The following is a 22,210-nucleotide window of genomic DNA, read 5'->3' on the forward strand; positions in this document are numbered from 1 at the left end:
GATGCCAGGTTGAATGACGTTACTGTGTCAGTCCAAAATAAGTATGAAACACACACACACACACACACACACACACACACACACACTGTAGTAGAGTAGTAGAGCCACACAATGTCAGGAAACAACAGTCTAACATTTCGCACCAATCCAAGGCTGAACTAAACAAAATGGGAGATTGTCTGCAGTCCCCAAAACATTGTTCAGACGCCAGCGCGTCAATTTGTTTTCAAATAAGAGAAGAAACGGGGGAATGAGAATGAAGGAAGCGGCCCGAGGGAGGTCTGATGAAGAAATGCAGCCAGGGTTGAACTGGTGAGACGAAGTTTAAACACACAAAGGCCAGGATTCATTTCTTCACCTCTGGGGTTTTATGTTGTTGGAGGATTTGGAGTCGGGGTCAAGAATGTTTCAGAGCTGTGTTTAGAATATTGTTCCTACAATGTGTTTGTTAGTGCAGAGCACAACTGAAGAATGTACAGTTTGTTGAGACAAAGACGGGCAAATTGTCCTTGTCTTATTGGAGAATAGCAGTCCGTTGGTGTTCCAAACTTCTCTCACAACCTCACACACTATTCTCCGTTGGCTTTGGCTAAACAGTCGTGTTACCAGGTCATGTGCATATGAACATTTTTTAACTTACTTTAGCATTGCCAGAAACGTGTTTGCCCATATGTTTTCCTTCACACGTGCACACATAAGACCGTAGGAATGCCTACAAAGACACATGTGCAACACACATGCATCTGCACAGCCATCCCACAACCCTTAATGATGTGTCAACATCTGCACCCCATGTCTCGGGGGGCTATAATGTCGTGTGGTCTTTGGCAGATTCCGTGTTTTCTTAACTGTCTTCAGTGAGGCGTGTGAGGAGTCTATACACATGAGCATGCACACACACACACAAACGTACGCTAGGGCTATTTTTAGAAAAGACTTATGCTTCACAGGTTATTGCCAGGCAGTCTGCTTGTGCGTGTGTGTGTGTGTGTGTGTGTGTGTGTGTGTGTGTGTGTGTGTGTGTGTTTGTGTGCATGCGTGACTGAGAGATAGGACTAAAGTAAATGCCTTTCATATGTCCTTCAGGTCGCAGAAAATATTCAATTTTATGATCAATATTGACCACAGCTTTCTTCACTCCTCTAGCTTGGATGCCATCCACGTTGTTCTTACCTCTGCAGATGTGGTCAGTAATGGGTCTGTGTTAGTGCATTCAAACATTGCCTGCTTTACATTATGATTCTAAGAATGTACCCAATTGGCCACTTACTAATACTAGTTGTAGCAAGAAAGCAGACACATTTCACTGTGTGTGTATGTGTGTGTGTGTGGATCTCGTCCAGCTGGAACGTATAGCATTCTGGTGTGAATGAGCATCCATTACTTACATGCAGGCAGCTAGTCGAGCAAAGGCTGACCCAACAAGCAGACGATCCACCTCTGATGTCCAATGGCCACACAGCATCATTTCTTCTGCTGATACCCCTGAATAATCCTGTCCTGAGGGCTACATCGGGACAAACGTCTCTGGAGAGGGCAAAAGTCTGGGCCGTTTTCCAATTGTTCTTTGTGGTTTCAGGGTAAAAAGGCCTGGCTGATGGCTCCATAGGGGCTGGGACCCTGTTGTGCGGTTCCCATCAAGATTAATAATTCGATTTGTGTGTCTCTCATGACCCTCAATGACTTAATCCCTGCTCATGCAAGCTAATATGACCTGTGTTTGTGGCTGTTTTTGGAAGAGTCATTTGGTTACTTCTACAGATGGAGGATGTATATCAAATATAATTGATTTTATAATAGATTTTAAATTTGATAACATTTGAAGAGATAAAGTGCAAGGCTATTCTAGCGAGTGAGTGACTTAATGCTTCTACCTGTTGCAAACAGACACACACACACACACACACACTATACAATACATTTTAACGTGTCTTGTCATCCACCAAACAGCAGCTCTAATAATATATTGTTTCTGCTCTTAGCTTGTACTTATTTTTAGACAGCTACATAACAAACTCATTCGCCTTTCACAGTCAACTGTGACTTCTGTCAGAAAGCGCAGAGTGCATCGGCATACTATTAAATCCACTGCTGCTGTTATTATTAGTAGTCATACTCTCATTATATGAATTATTTATATCATATGCATTGAATGTGTTGTGTTGTTCATTCTGTACACACTTCTGTCCATCCTGGCAGAGGGAGCCCTCCTCTGTTGCTCTCCCTGAGGTTTCTTCTTTTTCCTCCCTGTTAAAGGTTTTTCCTGTACCGATGTGCCCTCAGGCAAATTAGTGATTTTGGACTTTTTTTGACAAAATAAATTGAATTGAATTGAAATGAATCGGTTGGTACCAGGTGAAGCAGGGTCATTATCACGGTTGATATTTTATGCAAAAGCAAAATTAAATTGAGCGAATGATTGATAGCTATTACAGAAAGCCATGACAGAATCAATGTTTTATAATTCGTGTGTCATCGATCAATTTCATCACTAACCAGGTCCGACAACAATGCAAATGCACAACAGGATATTACTTTGTGCAGCTGCTTCATGTATAGGGTGGCTCAACATAGATGGACGCGTAATACAGGATATGTTTGCTCATGCGGGCTAAGCGTTATTGTTTGCATACAATAATAGTCTCACAAACACAACGTGTACATTTTCACTGTATTCATGCACGATTGGGCACACAAAGGCATTCACAAGGCATTCACAAACAAATGCACCTGCATATGTTTGTATTATTATATTAGTGAGGACCCACATTGATGTGATGCATTTTTAGCCTCTAATCATAACTTAACAGAACATGACAAGCCTTAATTTTTCCTAAGTATTTTCACCTTAAGGACTGGTTTGACATATTGGGAAGTGCGCTTACTTAATGTTGTTGCTGAGAGTTAGCTGAGAAGATTGATACTCCTCATATGTGTCTGTTGAATATGAAGCTACAGCCAGGGTATGATTAGCGTAGCTTAGCATTAAGACTGGAACAGCTGCCCTGGTATTTTCTCGTCTAACTCTCAGCAAGAAAGCAAACATGCTTATTTCCCAAAATGTCAAGCTGTTTCTTGACAAGAGGTACTTACACAAAATCTTGTCTTTTGACTCAACACTCAGATTTCTGTAAAAAGTTTGTCGCTTCCTGAACAACAAATGTGGTCAGCCTGAAGTCAAGCACCTACAATGGATGCCAATGGTAAAACGTGTTTAAAAACGTGTGAAGAAAGTAAATATGGTTTGTTAAGTCACTAAGTTGGGACCTTTGGGGTTTGAGAGGTTTTTTTTAGAGATACTTGGAATCCATTATAACTGAATTCAAGCTGTTGTTGTCTCTCAATTTGGAAACCTACAAACGTTACAGCCGACTTTAAAGCCTGCAGGGCGTGAGTGTTTTGGGATAGAGTGTCACTCTAACCTCAAAACAAAACCTTGTAGAAGTGAAGGACAGCCCAAAAATGTCCTAAATTTTCCAAAATGTCCTCACTGTGAAGGTTGAAACTCGGGTCCCACAAAGATAGAGAACATTACACCATGCGTTACCAACTGTGGCCAGTATCTAGCTCAGATTTAACTGGGTGTTCCTGTAATACAATAGCTCATTATTTAGAGCCACACACATATACAATGGGGCAGCTTCAGGCCATCAGATTAGTGGAGATTGACCCTTTCCCCACCCTGCAGCCACTTCCCTTTTACTCTGAACCAATCAAAATGGTGGGTTGGCAGAAAGTGTAATGTGAAACCGGGGGTCTTGGCTCAACACTTCAAACCTAGGGCACAGTTGGAGACCAGCAGAAACAACAGCCGTAGTCTTTCACACTCTCTCACTCCCACAGATTTTCCGTACTCCGTTAAACCCTGTTTACAAACACCATCTGCTGCATACACACAGTCAGTTGTATTCAGCAACACACACCTCTGAGAGCGTGGCCTTATGGGAGTTACACTGTGGACTGCTGCTATGGATTAATCATTTTGCTGGTTGTGTGTGTGTGTGTGTGCTATGGACTTGGACTAGACTCGGTGTAGCCTAACGGGACACACTGAGGACTCACTAGCTTTCAGTATTAGCCAATTTAGCTGGCCATTGCCTGTTGGAGGTAGCTGAAGCTAGCTCCAGTATCTGCATGAGGCTACAGGGCCCTCTTTCTGTGTGAAGGGTGGATGATGCAGTGTGTGCTCTCCTTCGTCTTCCCTCAGCTGAGCGCCGGATCCCCTTGTAGCTGTGAGGTCAGCCCCGAAGGAACAAAGAAGAAGAAATCCAAGAACCTGTAAGTACATACATTAATCAGTTTTTGGGTGTTTCCTGTCTGCGGTTACTTTCATTTTCACCGTCTGCTCATTTTGGGAAAAGAAATGGCATGTTTTTTTACCCCCTCCTGAATGTGGATTCTAACCTGTAACAATGTTAAATCATTTTTAGGAATACAATGCTTTGCCTTTTAGGTTTTAGAATAAAAAGAGAATTCATTATTTATGTGTGAGAAAGAGGAGGAAAGAGAGTGAGTGAGAAGCAGCACAATAGATCAATCCTTCATAGTCCTGACAAAAGCATTCACCTCTTCTCCTTTCAATGCTCAGTCACAGACCTTTATTTTCATGCTAATTACAAACATGTGTATCCAGTGAAAGGGTAAAGATTTCACACCTGCTTTAACAGCCATTATTTCAAAAGGATGTCTTTTACTCTTGTCCAAGCTAATGGTGAATGTTAATGACCTGTCTCAGCACATGTGGGGGCTAATTGAGACATCTGGACGTATTCTGACGAGTGTTAGCATGGGTGTGATTGGATTAGTGGACTGAGGATGTCAGGACATATCCAAGCCATGATGGCTACATTCAAAACCTTGCCATTTCCTCTCTATTTTGGGTAATTTAATCAATATCAATTTCAGGGGATTGAAAATAGGTCTTCTTTTTTTCTTTAATGGTGCATTCAAACATATTTCCCATAATGACAGTCAGAGCAATACCTGCACAAGTTCACAGAGCTGCAAAATGCAGAAGCATGTTTTAGGCTTAAGGTAGCTGTGAAAGCTAATCATCCAACGCTGATCATCATCAATTTAATTAAGTGGCAAATGATGTGTGTGCCGCTGATGAGTGTGGTGCCATATGCGTGTCTCACGTTCTCAGCGGTGTGAGAAGTAAGGTGTGTGTTGAGCGGGAAGAGCGTGTCATTGCAGTGTGCGCGTCGACGCCTCAGTGATTCATCAGCTGTTCAATGAGCCTTATTCGCGCCCCTGTTCATCAGGATGAAAGCCCATTTCACGCCGTGAGAGGCTGTCCTTGGGCCTGATAGCGGCCCATTCTTCTGCACAAGCTGCGTTTTGATGGTGTTTAGTTAACCAGTAGATTAAGTGATTAAGATTCCACAGCCTTTTTCCTGAGTCCAGAGTATTTTGCCTTTCTGTCAGCTGCTGCAAAAACAGCTTCAGACCAGCTTTGTTTGCATTAATAACACAGTCATTTAATAGCAAACAGCATTGATTGAGGTAGTAATGGCTCTCTGTAATGTATACCTGACAATTTGAGTCATGACCACAACAGGGATTTGCTCTCTAGCAGTAGGTAAACAAACATGAATCATGACGTTAGCTCATCTTATGTTACACACTCTCAAATATATTTAGTCTTCTATTTTGATGTTGGATGAGGTATTTAAGCTAGATCTAAGAAAGCTCTCTGTTGACACTCTGATGCTTCTTCATACACATACCTGTATTTGAGGCACATTTTATAAATACGTCTGGTAAACTCTGCTTTTTATAGTGGACCAGTCTATCTTTGTCCTTGTCCCATTGCAAGATGTTGATAGGTTGCAATGTCAATAACTGATTGCCTTGCCAGGTGCGGTGCTAATTACCTTCAATGGTCTCACCTGTGTGTTTTGCTATTTAAGAGGCATCTGTACTGTGTTGTTGTGACACTGATGAAGGCTGTGTAGAAGAAAAGGTCTGTGTCATGTAGAGAAAATGACTTCCATTCATTGATTGCAACCCTTTTCATCATTGGTTAATAGCACAAGGATACGTCACAAATCTTTATGAGCACCCACTTGTCTTCAGGCTTCTGTTGTTTGCAGCCTCTGTTTCCATAAACAATTCTCAATGTCACGAGCCTGCTATCTCTCATGAAGATGCAGTATTTGACCCATTTTCCACCATTTTTCATTATGCCACACTGTAAACCAATACTCTACTCAATAATATTAAGTCACACCACTAAACATAGCCTCAATACAATATGTTTCTGTGGAATACAAACACAATATGTTTCTGCTATAAATAGACATTTCAGACTTTCTATATAACCAAGCGTGAAGGAAATGAAATGTTTTCCTCCAGATGTTGGAGACTGATATATAGCATATAAACAGAGCCAATGGAGCAAGTATATGGACACCAGAGGCCAACAGTATCTGATATGATCAAATCATGCTGAGATGTAGCAATTTATAGCTTAGAAAAGGTACTTTGACCTTTGGCCAATGTGATTGTTAGAGATGGGGATCCCGTAATAGCACTACATTGATTTCCTCTCCTCTCAGTGTCTCTCCTGCTGTATACATTGTGTGCTGTGTCTTGGAATGTTCCCATCTCACACTTGTGGAGTGGTCTAAGTTTGGCAATTAGTGGTAGCATCGCTGTAAACACTCTTCTTCTTCATGTAATCACCATAATCATAATTTGTGACAGGAAGATTGAACGAAACATATCACAGTACACAATGTAAATATCCCTAGCAGAAGAAAATTGATTGCATTTTTCACATCGAGGCAAAACCTACACATAACATCTGTTAACTTCCTCTCTCCTCACGAAGCACTCTGCCTCTCATGCATCATTTACAACAACAAAGACACCAGTCTGTTCACCACTCTCCTGCTCTACTTCTTTCCCCCTTTACTCTTCCACATTTTGTCACTTCCTACTCCATTCTTCTCCCCTTTTTGCACATTTTTGCTTCCTGTGGGTCTAGCACAGCTTTTTTCCTGAAATTGTCTACATTATCTCTGCCTCTCCCCACTATATTTTCATCTTTTGTTTTGACTCAGTCCAGGTGTTCTGCTTCCCCAAGCAATGGCTCCCTGCAACATTATATTCCTTTTTTCCCATCTGGTAGTTTTCCACAAGTAGCAATAAAGCCATAAACCCATAGCCAATCAGCAAGTGCACCAGCGGAACATGCAGAAATGTAAATTGTTGACAGATTATTTTAAGGTTACAGGGATACCAATACTTCAGTGATTAATACTGATATCCCACTTTGAGTCACAAAGGCTGGAAATACGGACAGATTGAGAGGGCAGAGAAGAACGTAGCACAACACAGTGTGCCTATGAGGTGCTTATCACACAACATAATCTACCATCTGTATATATATATATATATATATATATATATATATATATATATATATATATATGTATATATATATATATATATACATATATATATATATATATATGTATATATATATATATATATATATATATATATATTGACACGCAAAAAAACAATACTGAAGTCCAAATAAAATGAGGAATCCGCAGCTTCCTGTATTTGCTTATATATATATACGTATATAGATCTATATATAGATCTACATAGATCTATATACAACAGTTAAGCAGTTAATATATATACAGGTAAGTAGCAGTTCCCAAGCAAATAATTGATTAAAACACAATAGTTTGCTGCCAGTTGGTGCATGTAAGGCCCCTTTTGTGTGCTGTGAAAGTTGGCCAATATGAGTGTTAGTTATGCAGTTAGACACGATGTGCACCGACCTTGTTGTACAATCAATGTTGAGAACCAATTAAAGTTCTTATGTTATTTATAGACATCAACAGGTACTAAATCAAAGACTTCCTGAAACTGGAAGGTCTCATCACCTAATGAAAAAATACCTGATTTATAATCAGAGCATCAGGAGCACCACTGCAATGCTTAACACATTTATTGTATATGATCAAGCAATGTAGTGCTTTAAAAGAGTGCTCCAGCCATTTAGCATTGCACTCCTAGAAGCATTGTTGGAATTCATTTCACACATTCTTCTTGCTTGTCAAAAACTATTTCCTTTTATTCTATATTTTTTCAAGTTCGTCCATTTTAAGTTTTTCTTTAAACTAATCTGTTAAATGAAGCACACATCCAGTGCAGAAACTACAAAAGAGATAATATGATATTCTGATGTGTGTGAAGTCTTTTCTTTTAGCAGTCTTAACACAGAGCTCTACCACTGCTTGTCATCTGGGACAGATGAACAGATCATTACAGTAGTCAAGTCACTTGTTTTGGCAAAAAGACAAATGTCATCTCCACTTACTAACCCATAAAACCAAAAGAAAAAACACCCAGGCCCCAGAGGAAGGAATCTGTCCTCTCTAAACACTGCGTGGTGATTGGGTGAGCCCAGGGTCCGCCTTCCCCAGACCCCCCCCAGACTATATAAAGCTCCACCACATCCTCTCAGAGGTTAGAGGAATGTGATTGTCAAACAAAACCCCTGGGCCCCGAGCACCCGGCACTCCTGACACACGCTTACATGCAGTCTAATTTCTGCACCCAACAAGTGAACCTGCGTACAGGCTGGCACCCATGTTTCCCACTATGGTTGATTTCTCAGAGAAGTACCTGGAAAGGTAAGAGCAAGGCGGTGGATGTGTGTGTGTGTTTGATCTGCACTTTGATTATCAAGAATTAGAATCAGAAGGCAGGGTAAGCAAAGCGTGGATGGGGGCTGTTTTGGCCCCCACAGGAATCAATGCTCTCAAGCGGTAGGAAGCTATTTGACCTCTACATGGATCTCATTTGACAGTCGCAGGGAGGGAGAAGAAACCCCCGAGAGGCTGAAGCGCTCAAACTATTTTGGAGGAAGCAGCATTAAGCTCTAACTTGAGGCTGCCCCTTTTTCTTATTATACGCAGCCTGGATTTCAGGAATAGGATCGCTCATGTGGTCTGTGTGGGTAGGTAGGTGAGTTAGCTCAGAAATAGAGCTCTTTTTTGGTCTCGATTGAGCGAGACTGTGAATGAGATCATATTTATGGACGGAATTTAGGACAATTCCCTTTTTCATTGTTCTTCTAGGAATATGGCGGAGTGACTTTTCTCGATGTTATAAGGGAACCTTATAGATGATCCTTTCTCTTTCTTACGAGTTCCTGTATGTGCCTATTGCTTTTGGATTCGTCACATCTCTGGACTGTTTTGTCTGTGAAGAAAGTACAGCGGAAACACTCACAGTTCGTTCCCGTATCTTTGTAGACAGAGCCCAAACAGGATAAATGTTATTCGAAATGTAGCAGACACACTGACACAACCCTTGACCCGTTATACTCGCACAGACACAGATGCACAAACAGAGCCACAGTGCTGTTTGTGTGGCTTGTCTAGTATTCACTTCACTGGCACACAGCCTTCTGTAAATAGAAAGTGGCAGAGGGAATGAAAACATGCTTGAACCTTGCACTGCTGCTCTCACCATCTGTATTTCAGTTGCTCTATTGAGCTCATCGCTGTACCCCAAATCTCACAGGTCAGGCTTTACAAAAGGGTGGACTTCTATCATTGTGGGGAGCTAAGCCTCATGGAGCAAACAACAAAAGTGGGATGAAGTGGAGCAGTGGATTTTGGCTTGTGCTTGCACGGTACATTGTGATCTGCAGTGTGTCTGTCTGCGGCTCTCGACCATGTGCTCCCAGAGCCTTTCCCTGGGAGTGCGGCCTACTTTTCAGAACACCAGGAATAGCCAGCAGGGTGCTATTAGTGCGTCTAATGTGAGCCAAGCAAAGAGGGAATAAGGAGCACGGAAACCTGCGGGTAATTGCGGATCCAAAGACCTCTCGCTCCTTCACTCAAGCACATAAAGCGCTCTCTCTTAAACAGACACAAACAGACACTCAGGCGTGTGTACGCGTTATGCCCGCGTTGCAAACATGGGTAAGCTGTACAAGTGTGTTCGCGGGGCAGTGGAGCGTACATTTCTGTGTGGCAGCGTGTTCGATCAAAGATAATGTTAATTTGATAATCCTTTAAAGAGCATGTGTCAGCCTTTGAGCAGGTTAGGTTAAGTGCAGGGGTCATTGTATGTGATACATCAAATGGAGTGTGATGCAGTACATTTCTAATGGTGTTAGTGCTGGGGAGCTATTAGCCGACACAGTAAAGTATTACTATCGACTTCAAATACAGAGGTGCTCAAAGTGAGAGACTATGAGAAGCACCAAGTGCAAAGAGCACGGGGTACAGTATCCTTGACTTTGCTCGAGAAATAAGACGAGACTACTGTTCATCTCTGATATTAAGGAAGTATCTGTAACCGTGGATTCTGGCCTTGGTGGTTTTGAGGAGGGCTTCATCTTTTTTTTTTTAAGTCTAAGTTAAGGATTTAGAGTTTCACCCGAGGAAGCTTTACCCAACATGCTAATAGTGTGTCCCCTTTGTTTTTAGCTGATATTGCAAATCTCTGGCGCTATAACAATGCAAATGTCTCCGTCTGGAGGACACAGACGCCACTGGAGGATGACGGATGTGTCTGCCCACATTGAGGGAGGAGTATTATCTGGACCCTCCTTGAAGTTGGAGTTTCTGTTTACTCCCATTGGGCTAATAACCACACAGGCAGTTTCATTTATGGATGTATCAGTTGAGTGTCTCACACCTCCTGCAGCTAACATGCAGACTTACAAAAAAAAAGTGTCTCTGCAGTCTGTGTTGCCAGTGTGTAGTGCTTTAAAAAAGGCAGCTACGTATCGTGTAAAATGAATCACTTGTTTTTTTTAAATAGTGCTGTATTTGAGTTTCTGAAAATAAGATAAAACATGGGATGATGTAAGCTCAAGTTGTTTCCGGTCTTGACAGACACCAACTATTGGGTGGAGAAGAAAGCCCTGTAATTAATCTGCTGTTAGAGGGTGGAAAACGTCAACTGTTTGTGTTTGCAATATCCATTGACACCCACATGGTGGCAGGATAGAAACATGCATTTCTCTTAAAATATTTCTATGACATCATTGTCGCATCATACCCACACAGGCTCAGCAGACATAAAGCGTCTTTTACCAGGCCAACAAAGTATATCCCAGCCCTTATAAAATACTTTTCTCCCTCACATGCAAGTCAAAGACTTTTAGCGAACACATGCACACAGACCTAATTGCCTTGAGTGTAACCTAAAAATAGAACAATCTAATGAATCCTGCTCTGATGTTACGAGTTTATTTAACGGCAGGGTAGTTTTTATTTGCGTGATAATGTCCTTCAGGCTGGCAAGTGTGAGCTATTCACAGGGATGCAGCATTAGAGCACCCTGTTGTTTCCGATGAAAGAGAGGCCTGAATTATGTTCAGCATCTGGTTCAAGCCAGCTTCATGTTATTTCAATCAATGGATGAGTCATCGCTCCACCAGGGATGCTGTGTGGACGTTTAGGTATTACATAGGATTAGATGTGGAATTCATTTTGAATTAATTAAGTCTCTTTCGATCTCTCTGCTGTTTTCGTTATCAATTTTTTGAATTTCCGTTTTTCCCTTGCCTGTGATAAGAAAGAGAACTTCCACATAGCTTTTTCTATATCCACACCATTTATGCTTTTACTTTTTTATATTTATTGGTATTGCATTCATTTTCTTAGTTACCCATTTTGCAGTTCCACTCTCCTGAACCTCACAGATGCTTTCAAAAAAGGCCTCTTGTGGCGCTCTGCGTCGACTAAAGTAATCTGCACCAACTGAACCCAAACCCGAAACACACCCGAATCAATACACCCACAAAAGTCACACTCATCCTGATTTTAAAGGAACCATTCAGCTGCTGCTTCCAACAGCTCATGCAGTCATGCTGTGTCATGTTTATGGTCATGTTTCTACCTTTCCTGTCCAGCGGCAGTTGGAAAAACACCAGACAGCTGACTGTGTTCTCTGTTCGGCTCGGCGGCCGCGTTGTGTGACTGTCTCACTTTTACGCATGCATAAATTAGCTCCCTCCCACTTCCCATCACACACACATGCACACACTGGTGGAGACTGGGAGTTTTCCAACACCTGTGACTGGCATGAAAGCACCAGTGAAGTGGGCATGAGTTGGCACAGACGCAGGGGGGTTCTTTGAAATGTCTGTGTGGGCGTTCTTTCATCCCCTTTCTAGTATTTGTTCATGTACAGTGTTTGTGCTAATCCGCAGTTGTGCATTCTTCCAAACCCCCCTGTGTGTGCATGTGTGAACGATAAGTGTCTATAACTGGAAGCCTTGTTTCTTAATTTGGGGTGTACATGCTCTCCTGGGGGCTGCCGGCTGGCAGTGGCACAGCCTGCAGTGATTAGGGCCAGCGAGCGCACACTGCCTCGCTGCATTATTAGCGGGCCAGCCAATCCACAGTGGAAATCAAAAGCAGGGACTCAGGAAATGGGTGTTGAGTGAGGTCACATCCCAATGAGGCAGCACGTGCTCCAGGTCGGGAAAAGCCAGGACACGCACCATGGGATTATGGGAATGCGCAGGATTCTGAAGGATCCCATGGGGACTGAGGATTGGTGTATCACCTTGTGTGGGATTTAAGGTGGCGCATGTGCAGCTGGGGGTATGTGTGTGTGTGTGTGTAAGATGGTTAGAGGAAGGTGAGACAGGTGAGGTGGGCGGTCAGGGGGATTTTGGATGCTGCTGCTGGAGGGAAGCACAGGAGTGAGGAGGTCACTGTGCCCTGTTACCTCGGCCCTGGGTCAGCTCCCTCTCAGCAACCCCTCTAGGCACATGGAGAATGGCGTGATGAAACAGAGGAGTGAGGATTGAGTCTCTGCCACATTCGCTCAGTCCCTGCCGAGGAACCTGCCAGGGACGCATCTATAGGAGAGACTGTTAGCGATATTAGATTGACAGGCGAGACACTGACACGAAGCGAGGAAAGGGAGCTTGCGATCCGCCTTTTGGAAAAGCTCTGTCCCACCATACCAACATACCTGGCTGAAGACTAAAATGTACACAACAAGACATGTATTTTCATCTTTTCTGGCTTTTGTGGGTTTGATTTTCATGTGGATTTACAGTGCTGAAGAACTTAATTGGTGATTCCCATGCCTTGGATTGTTTTAATTGTGGACGTTGGACTTGGACTCAACACACTTTCTTCCTTTTTCTGTTTTTGTCCACCTCCGCTATCTACTTTATCATTCCTTTCATCCTTATTCCATTTTCCCCCTTGTCCTGCCTCGGCGTCCCCCCTCCTTCTGTATTCATGAATCTTTCTTTCACTCTTCTCTCTCTTGCCAACTCTCTCCCTCTTTCACTCTTCCCTTCACCCAGGGCCAAAGACATGAAGAATCGGCTGGCTTTCCTGCGGAGGAGGAATGAATCCCCAGGAAGCAACCCAGCCGGCAAGTTAGACAAATCTATGAAGTCAGTCAAGTAAGTGGCCACTTCCTGACAGCATGTGCATGTGGGTGTGAGTGAGACTGTGTTCCGGGTCTCGCCACAACTGGTGATGACCCGGCCTTTGGAGGACGTGTGGGCAACTATGTCACATCTGACGGAGGGAGAGTGGATATTATTTTAAATTTTAAATATAATTTCCATGCCGCTTACTTTAGCAATTGCAAATGACTTCACAGGAAGCTAAATAAATGCTGTATACTTTTTATACATTCTTATACATTTGGTCCCAGGCAGCCATAGTTAATAATGGCCTCTGTTGAATTACATTAAATTATCAATGTCATAGATTTTTGTATTTACATTTCCCTCATATCATAACACTATAAACCTGGTAGTGCACTTTGCCAAGCAGCTGCTTCAACACACACACACACACACACACGCACACACACACACGCACGCATGTACATACATGTTCTCGAAGACATTACAGTTAGAGAAACAAAATGACAAATTCTTCGAGCAAATGCTATTTGTGTTGATTTGTCAGAATAAATAAAACTAATTCCATCATCAAAAGACAGACAAATGTCCAAATTGACTAAAAATGTACCTGAAACTCTGCAGCAACTTTTTTTTACTGTGTCAAAATAAGGCCTCAGATGTGGATTACAGTGAGATCAGAGCTGTGAAGAGGCATGCTTTACAACAGGGTACAGGAAGAATGAGAGGCAGCAGGGGGCAGACAGACACTGGTGGTGGGGGCGGAGGAGGTATCTAAACCTGATGATACATCCCCATTGGCCGACCGGAGCCCCTCCCCTCCCGCCTTGCAACTTGCATTCAGTGGGAATATAAAAGCCTACCCCCACCAGACTGGAGCAGAAAAACTCATGGCTCTCAGTGTCGTTAGCTCTTACGAAAGCAGAACCGAATGAGAGGGGAAGAGCAGTAGACACAGCCTAGAGTGGAAGGAAGCAACAGAGAGGGATTACCTACTTCCATCTGCGGATGGGTCACACAATGAGAAACCTGACTGAGATGGGCTTGTTAAAGAATCGCTCTGCTTTTATCTGCAGGCCCACCCCAGAAGAAGCACTGAAATGGGGGGACTCACTTGACAAGCTGCTGACTCACAAATGTAAGTTACTTTTAAATCCTTTTCTCTCTCTTTTGTATCTCATGTTCTCCCTCTTTTACAGACATTGAAATCATCTGTCTTTTTGTTTTTTTTGATAATTTGTTCGATATGATTCAGTGCAATACTGTCTTGGCAGTGTGTGAATGTAGACATACAGTGCTTGCATGGGGTGGTGGGGGAGGGCGGTGGGCAAAGGATGTATGCATGTACTGATGTATGGATTACACACACAGTGAACGGGCAGCTTGCATCACGTTTCCCTAATCCCAACGGACAGAGTCCATGCTTTACACAGTAAAGAGTGGAGACTTAAACGGGCAACCTACAAGTGTGTAGCTATTTTTGTATCATCTTTTCACAATTCAACCACAATCCTTTTTTTAAAAGCTGATACAAAGCCAGCACTACATCTGCTCCTTATTCGGCTCCGTTGGCCTCTTTATTCTCCCCCATTACTTTCTCTCCATCTTCCACCTCTTTCCTCACTCCTGCCTAACGGAATGAGGAAAGAGATGACCGCCTGCATTGGCTCTGCTTATCAGCGTGGGTGATTCATGGGAACGGAAAGGTGCAGACTGGAGAAGTGGGTGGACACGGCTTCCTGCTATTCTTTCTTCTGGATGCCTTCTTCCTCAAATCATTAACTAGACTGAAACTGAAGGAAAAAAAACCCCAACGTTTCAGAATTAGCCCTCTTCCCCTAACACTAAAACAGTCACCTCTTTGTTCATTCACAGCATGTGTAAAAGGGGAATGTAGAGTTAGTCATGCTGCAGGGTGGGTGATGTCTAAAAGGATTTTTGAGGACTTGAATATGTGCTGCGGTGTTGTTAGGGTTTTTTCATGTCTAACTTTATTCCAACCACATGACTTGAATGGCCGTCACGGAGCTATTTTAGGCGCTGAAACTCTCAAGGAGCGCTTCTGCTGTGAGGTTGCCATGGCACTCTAGTCAACTCTCCTCTTGTTTATTCTCCTCCTGTCTGCTTTCCCTCAGATGGTCTGGCAGCGTTCAGAGCTTTCCTGCGCACAGAGTTCAGCGAGGAGAATCTGGAATTCTGGCTCGCATGTGAGGAATACAAGAAGGTCAAGTCGCAATCTAAGATGGCCTCAAAAGCCAAGAAAATCTTTGCAGAATACATCGCTATCCAGTCTTGTAAAGAGGTGAGTGAGTGTGTACACAACACATGGCTACTGGGGGGAAAACAGCCTCCTCCTGCTATTTCGTCAAAGTAACAGTATAATGTTGCACTTGCCTTACACTTGTTTTATTGTTTTCCTCTGCAGGTAAATCTGGATTCATATACCAGAGATCACACAAAGGACAACCTGCAGAATGTGACCCGCTCCTGCTTTGACCTAGCACAGAGGCGGATATACGGGCTGATGGAGAAGGACTCATACCCCCGCTTCCTGCGCTCAGAACTCTACGTGGACTTAATCAACCAAAAAAAGGCCAGCTCCACTTCGACTTCATCTTCCTCATAAGAGACCAGAAGCAGATCTGAGGAGAAGAGAAACATGACGATGAGAGAGAGAAAAAATAAAAGGGTCAGACTTGAAAAAAGTACAGTGGGTGGGTGGGCTGTGAGGGTCTTTGTTTGCCTTTTTTTACTATTTGTCTTGTGTATGTCATCCTGTCCACTATGATTTTTTGTTGTTGTTGTGGTGTGAGAGGACGCGGCAAAGCTATGGCACTGCAAAGGAATGTAGTTTACACGGTTACCAGGTGGATGGATGAATGAGTGGACTGATGAATGGATGGATGGATGGATGGATGGATGGATGGATGATACTAAAACTACAGAAGCCCACGAACGAGGGCTGGAGCAGGAGCTGGACGCTTGTCTGATCACTGTCTCTCATTTTTGTGGTGTCAGTCTTTTGCTCGTGTTTTTAAGTTTTTGTCCAGTTGTACTGGAGAAAAGGAGGTGTTGCTCAGAAAACCCCGCAGACATGAAGACAGTCCGGTACTGTTTTTCACTTTTTTTCCTCCTTCATTTCCTCTTAAAACTCCCACTTTAAGTCCCCTCCTTTCCTCCACCACGTTCTCTGTGAAGCCACTTCAAAGCTGTCGGTACGACACAAAGTCCTTTCTCTTTGGGTGGGTGTGTGTTTTTTTTTGTTTAGCAGGCTCAAAACTGTACGGAGGGGGAAAAACAATATGTCTGATTTAAAGCTGCCGTTATGGCTCTGTTTCACACGCATCTTTCTTCAACACCTGCAACCTCTCAAAGCTTCTATAAACAGCTTTCACCTTATTCAGCTCATCACAAGACTGTGGACAAGCGTTTAACAGGGACAGAGACGGAGACAGCGAAGGGCAAAGAACAAAGATGTATAAACGACGAACGGACTGGAGCTGTGATGAAACGGAGATGTGTGTCACTCACATTAAGAGACATGCAAAGTCACATTCAAAGCCGGGGATGGAAGAAAAAGACGACTTGCTTCCTGTCTCCAAAAGACTGTTTACAACAAGGAACAAAAAACTGAAGAGGAAAAAGAAGAAAACGTTCTGTGCAGCCAAACATTTCCTTTAACATTGTAGCTCATTCTGGACTAATCGAGGAAGTATTCTCAGGACATTGCCATCACAGGGTCAAGCTTGGTTTATCTTCTGTTTTTCTACACACCCACTGTTTTTATATGCTTTAGGGTTCCAACCTGCACTCCCTAGTTTTACTGAGCAATACACAAGAGGCTGCTCGTTTAGTAGTCGGTGGACAAAAGATGCTCCATGTTGTACAAAAGTTTGCCTATTTATTTAGATTAACTGGCTGGATGCTTCTACAGACACCCTCACCTCCTCTAAAGCACTCAGCTAGAAGCTCCCACTTTCCTCTTAACCACCGAACAGGTCCAAAGCTGTCCTGCCCTTTAAGTGCAATATTGTTTTTTTATTTTATTATTATGTTTGGGTTGTGCATTTATTTGGATGATTTTGAATTTTTACGGGGAAGACAAATGGCTTGAGCTCTGTATTAACTTTATTTGTTAAGAGAAAAAAAAAAAAAGTATCGCTATAAGGTTGACTTACAATGTAAACTTTCAAGAACCATAAGTAGTTTAATGACTTTTAAGCAAGTGATTCTAACTGTGTTATAACCCCTGGCAGCAGGCAGCTGGGGGGCATTTTGGTTGTAAATATAATTCTTTAAGAAAACTATGTGATAACACATTAAAAACAAACAAAAACAAAAAAACCATAGGTCTCTGCTGGTGAATGTGGGACCCAGCTGTATTTATGTAAATATGAGAGACTCAAAACTATAAGATGACGTGTATTGTTTAAAAAAAGAAAGTAGGCGAGCAAGAGCAGGAACAATCTGCTCTGTTTCCCTGGTCATACACTGCTTGTAAGGAGTTTTCTGAACTGCAATTTATCATTTTCACTGTTTACAATTCAAAATGCATCTCTTATGATAGCAAGTGAAAACAGTAGAGTACATTTGGTGTCATTGCTAAAGATAAATAAACCAACCAACTGATGAAGTAAGATGTGTTGTCTCTGGGTTTTCCTTGCACTGTGCATTTGCTGATGCGTATTAGTCACAAACATGCCAAGACTGACTGACTGATGCATTCAAGTGATCCATAAGCTCCCATGTAATGGTTAAAGAACAGACCCATGTATGAATTTTACTAAAATGAATAGTGCCAATAACACCAATAGACATTTTGTCAAATGCATGTATTTGCTTCCTTGCAGAGAGACGAGAGGATTGACACCACCCACTAAATACACACACTAATCTACTGCCGGCATGCGCTTAGCTTAGCTTAGCATAAAGGCTAGCATCCCAGCACAGCTTGCTGCTCTAACACTTCCGTTTTTGTACTTAATTATCAAAGATATAATTAGTGAAATAAGCAAAAAAGAAAGCAAATAAGAGTATATCCTAAAATATTGAACTTCTTTTTAAGTAACTGAACATTAAAAACCATCTCATGTAAGGTATGTTGTAACTTGAGTTATATCTTTTGAGTTATAACTGTTTAGATAATAGGGCTGAATTGTAGGCTGTCTGAACACTTCGGTTTCTTGCCCCTTCACCCTTTGTCGTAGCAATGTTGCTGTGGTACGATATTATTACCATAACCTGATGGCCACAACTACCAAAAAGAAGATCCAAGTTGTTAAAAGAAACATATATGAACTCCAATATAAACAGAGCAAATTATTGTTTCCATACTTTGTCAACAATGTTACATTTGGGGATGCAGCAGAGTAGTATTGAGATGTCAACCCAGAAAATCACAACTCGTCCTGATCACAGCTGTAGAAGAGCCAGTGAGTGGGACACGGGGTCGAGAGTTGGCCGGGTTATTGGCTTGGGATGAGAGGAAACAGTGTTTGTCTGTGTTTTGGGGGGGGGGGGGTTGATCAGTCTGAAGTGGTGTTGGAAACTGTAGTAGTAACAGCGCTTAATCCTCTTTACCAGCTGCCATCTGTTTTGACAGACACAGCTTCTTTTTCCAGAAAGGAACTGTCATCAACCTTACTATCTTCTCTCTCAGCCTGTTTCCTCTCCATCTTGCTCGCTGTTGACGGCCTCTTTGTCTTCAGAACCCACACTTATGTATTTTTTTCTTTAATTCTATACAATGGAGGACCTGCTCTCAAGCTGGATCCCTTTACCAAAACCTTTTGTTCAAGTTTCCTTCCTCTCTGCCATCTGTGTAAACCACATTACAGTTCTTGCCATTGTTTTCAAATTCAGCTGTCACGTGAGCCCCAAATAACGACAGCTCGCATTTCCTGCTCTTCCGAATATGGCCCGTCAATGTTTCGTCTCTTATCTGACTTTCTTGTCAAGAAAATGTTTGTGACATGGATACGACCTGACAAGTGTTATTATCTTTACAGCAGCTTTTCAATGTTGTGCAACATTTGAAAGATAACCATGCCTTGCCTGCTGGGCTACTGGGAAATAAATGTGGCGGTCTGTAGGTTTGGACCCAAACGCAGACACAGACGAGGTTTATTGCAGGGATAATGGGTGATGAGAATGGCGGGAGGTTGAGATGGAGCAGCGTAGACCGAGGATAAGAGGGCCATAGCTGATGACTGAGCCTCCAATGCCGTTTTTCTTTATTACTTTGTCCGTTCAGCAGCACTCACATTACACTCAGTTAGTGCTTCGGACTAAAATCTTTCAGAAATAGTTTGACATTTTGGGAAATATGCGTATTTGCTTTCGTCTCTGGGAGTTAGATGAGAAGATCTATACCACTCCAATATCTGTCCGTTAAGTATGAAGCTCGAGGTTATTAGCTTAGCTTAGCATAACGGCTGGAAGCATTAGGAAACTATGTCTAGCCAAGAAATTGTTCAAGCACATCACTCCCTATGAAACCACAATTTATAGATTAATCAAACAAGATGAAGTGTTAATTAGTGCTCTTTGGAAGTTTGTAACTTTGGACAAAGCTTAGCTAGCTGTTTACCCTCGTTGCCTTGTTGTCTTTATGCTAAGCTTAGCTAATTGCTGGCTTACTTTAGCTTCATGTTAAGCTTACAGATATTAGAGTGGTACCAAACTTCTGATCTAATTCTCTGCAGCAAATAAGCACATTTCCCAAAATGTTGAAAAATGGTGTCAATTGTAGTTGTACAACTATTTAAATTCTGTATGAGCATATATCTACACTTTCATATGTTGTGAGAACACAACCCACTGCAGAGAACCACCCCTGTTTGAGAAGGTTTAACACAAAGAATGATTTTTACATAACGGTTATTAAACATTCCTGTTTGTTTACGCCTCTATCAGATAACCTCATATAAAGATCAGTTTTTTGCACCGTGAACCGAGAAGACCCATAACACGCAGTCATGCTGAATCCAATGGGGCCTCCCCTCTTTCCTCTCATCTATTTGTGCAGCAATCAAGGGGCTTAATCCTTGATTAATCCGTAATTCTCAGATCGGCCTATCCTTTCAACTCTTGGCAGGTTTACAAAAGAAACAACACATCTCTCCAACTGCCCCTCGCTGACTCAGTGGACACCTCAATCCCCGAAAGACTTGTGTGTTTGTTTGTCTGCTCTGCTGCATGTGCTGCATGGAACAAGTCTTTTATTTTCACACCAGTAGCCTCATCCGCACAGTTTAGCACATTATGGACAAATAAGAGGATCAGATTCATTGGAGAGTTTTGCTTATATGTATTAATTTGCTACATTTATTACATTTTCTGATCTGATGATGTGGTGACGTCATCATGAACATAAAGATAGGTTCATTTTCTTGCACCCTTGAAACTGTGCCACCTGTCAATTCACAGGTAACTGCGCTGAACTACGTCATTAGCATATAGCTCGGTAGCTTTAGCGGATGTAGTCGTTGCTGCTGGCAGACAGGGACTTTAAAAACAGCTACAGACAGAGGAAGGGGCAGTGGAAGGAAGCAGAATAGAATTGTTGTATCCCAGTGGTCTAATCAGAAAAGCTCAGCTTTATATATAGAGGGCCCTGATACAAATAGATACGCTTTATTTTTTGTATTTTCTTTCTTGCAGAGTTCAATGAGAAGATCGATTCCACTCTCACGTTTGAATGGTGAATATGAACTGTGAAATATAGTTATTTTAAGGTTCCATATACTCACTCTTGCTGCTTCTGTAGCTCAAGAACACGGTTTTCTTCCCAGGAGAAGTGTTAGTGGTAAAGCCACTCCAGATGGTTCCTCTATAATGAAACAGCATTTAAATCAACACCATGCAACAGTTTATTTTGAGCAGTAGAAGCTGAACTATAAAATCAAAGTAACCTTCTGCAAGGTCAACCTGAACTGGAAAGCAGGTACTTGCAACTGAAGCATCAGGTAAGAGATGTGTTTTTCCCGGCTACAGTTCAGTCCATACGCCCACTTTAAACCATCTGATGCGTGACAGATATTTCCACTTTTATTTCATGAGGTTCGATGTCACTTCAGACTGAGACATGGTAGCTGTACAAGACGACATTGCCTTTTTTCACTCATGTTTTTATAAAGACGCTATCTGTTGACATACATTTTTCACTTCATGTCATTAAGCTACATGAAGCCATTGTTTAGACCTTTTACATATTACATTTCAGAGTTTTCTCCTCTAAATTATGCCCTTACGTGCACTAGCAAAAGTCAGTTTTCCATTGTACCACACACGTTCGAACGCTTTCTGTTCCGTCTCATTGAGCTGTTTTGACATGGACCCTGCTGGATGTTCCATCAAAGAGAGAAAAGGCAGGTGGATTCTTCCACAACAAAACACTTAAAATGATGAATGTTTTAAGTACAGCAACACTAAGCTTAAAGAATGCACTTCACTAATAGGATTGTATCAACCGAAAACCTGCTAACCTCATCAGATTATTCCACTAGAAAATAAAATCCTACAGTATAATGTAGTGTTGTTTCCTGAACCTAATTTATGTTTAATTATGTCAGTTTGTGGCTATTATTGTCTGGTTCATTATCTTTTCATGAATTCCTTAAAATATTGTCAGCTATCTCTTTGTCCTCTTTGAATGCATGAAAAAATAAGAAGATCTCTTCAGACTGTTGGTTGTTTGTTACCTGCGTAGGAAGAACTGCAACAATATTTTTGCTAAGCAAACAGTGTCAACAGTCTTTGACTTCAACACCAGAAACTGTTGGTGTATCTAACAGTTTGGATTCCTTTTTAATAACCATT

The 22,210-nt window shown here is 42.1% G+C and overlaps 1 protein-coding gene across 1 annotated transcript; it reads left to right on the forward strand.

The window, feature by feature from the left end:
• The first annotated feature begins 8,616 nt into the window (after window positions 1-8,616).
• rgs3a (regulator of G protein signaling 3a) lies at window positions 8,617-18,027 on the forward strand. Its single transcript, XM_076086775.1, has 5 exons — window positions 8,617-8,660; window positions 13,319-13,420; window positions 14,467-14,528; window positions 15,526-15,692; window positions 15,816-18,027. Exons 1-5 carry the CDS (start codon window positions 8,617-8,619, stop codon window positions 16,014-16,016), a joined length of 576 nt encoding a protein of 191 aa, XP_075942890.1. The 3' UTR covers window positions 16,017-18,027.
• Window positions 18,028-22,210: the final 4,183 nt, after the last annotated feature.

Source organism: Anarhichas minor, unplaced genomic scaffold (assembly GCF_050575085.1).
Source record: "Anarhichas minor isolate MPS153535 unplaced genomic scaffold, ASM5057508v1 ptg000002l, whole genome shotgun sequence".
Taxonomy (NCBI): Eukaryota; Metazoa; Chordata; class Actinopteri; order Perciformes; family Anarhichadidae; genus Anarhichas; species Anarhichas minor.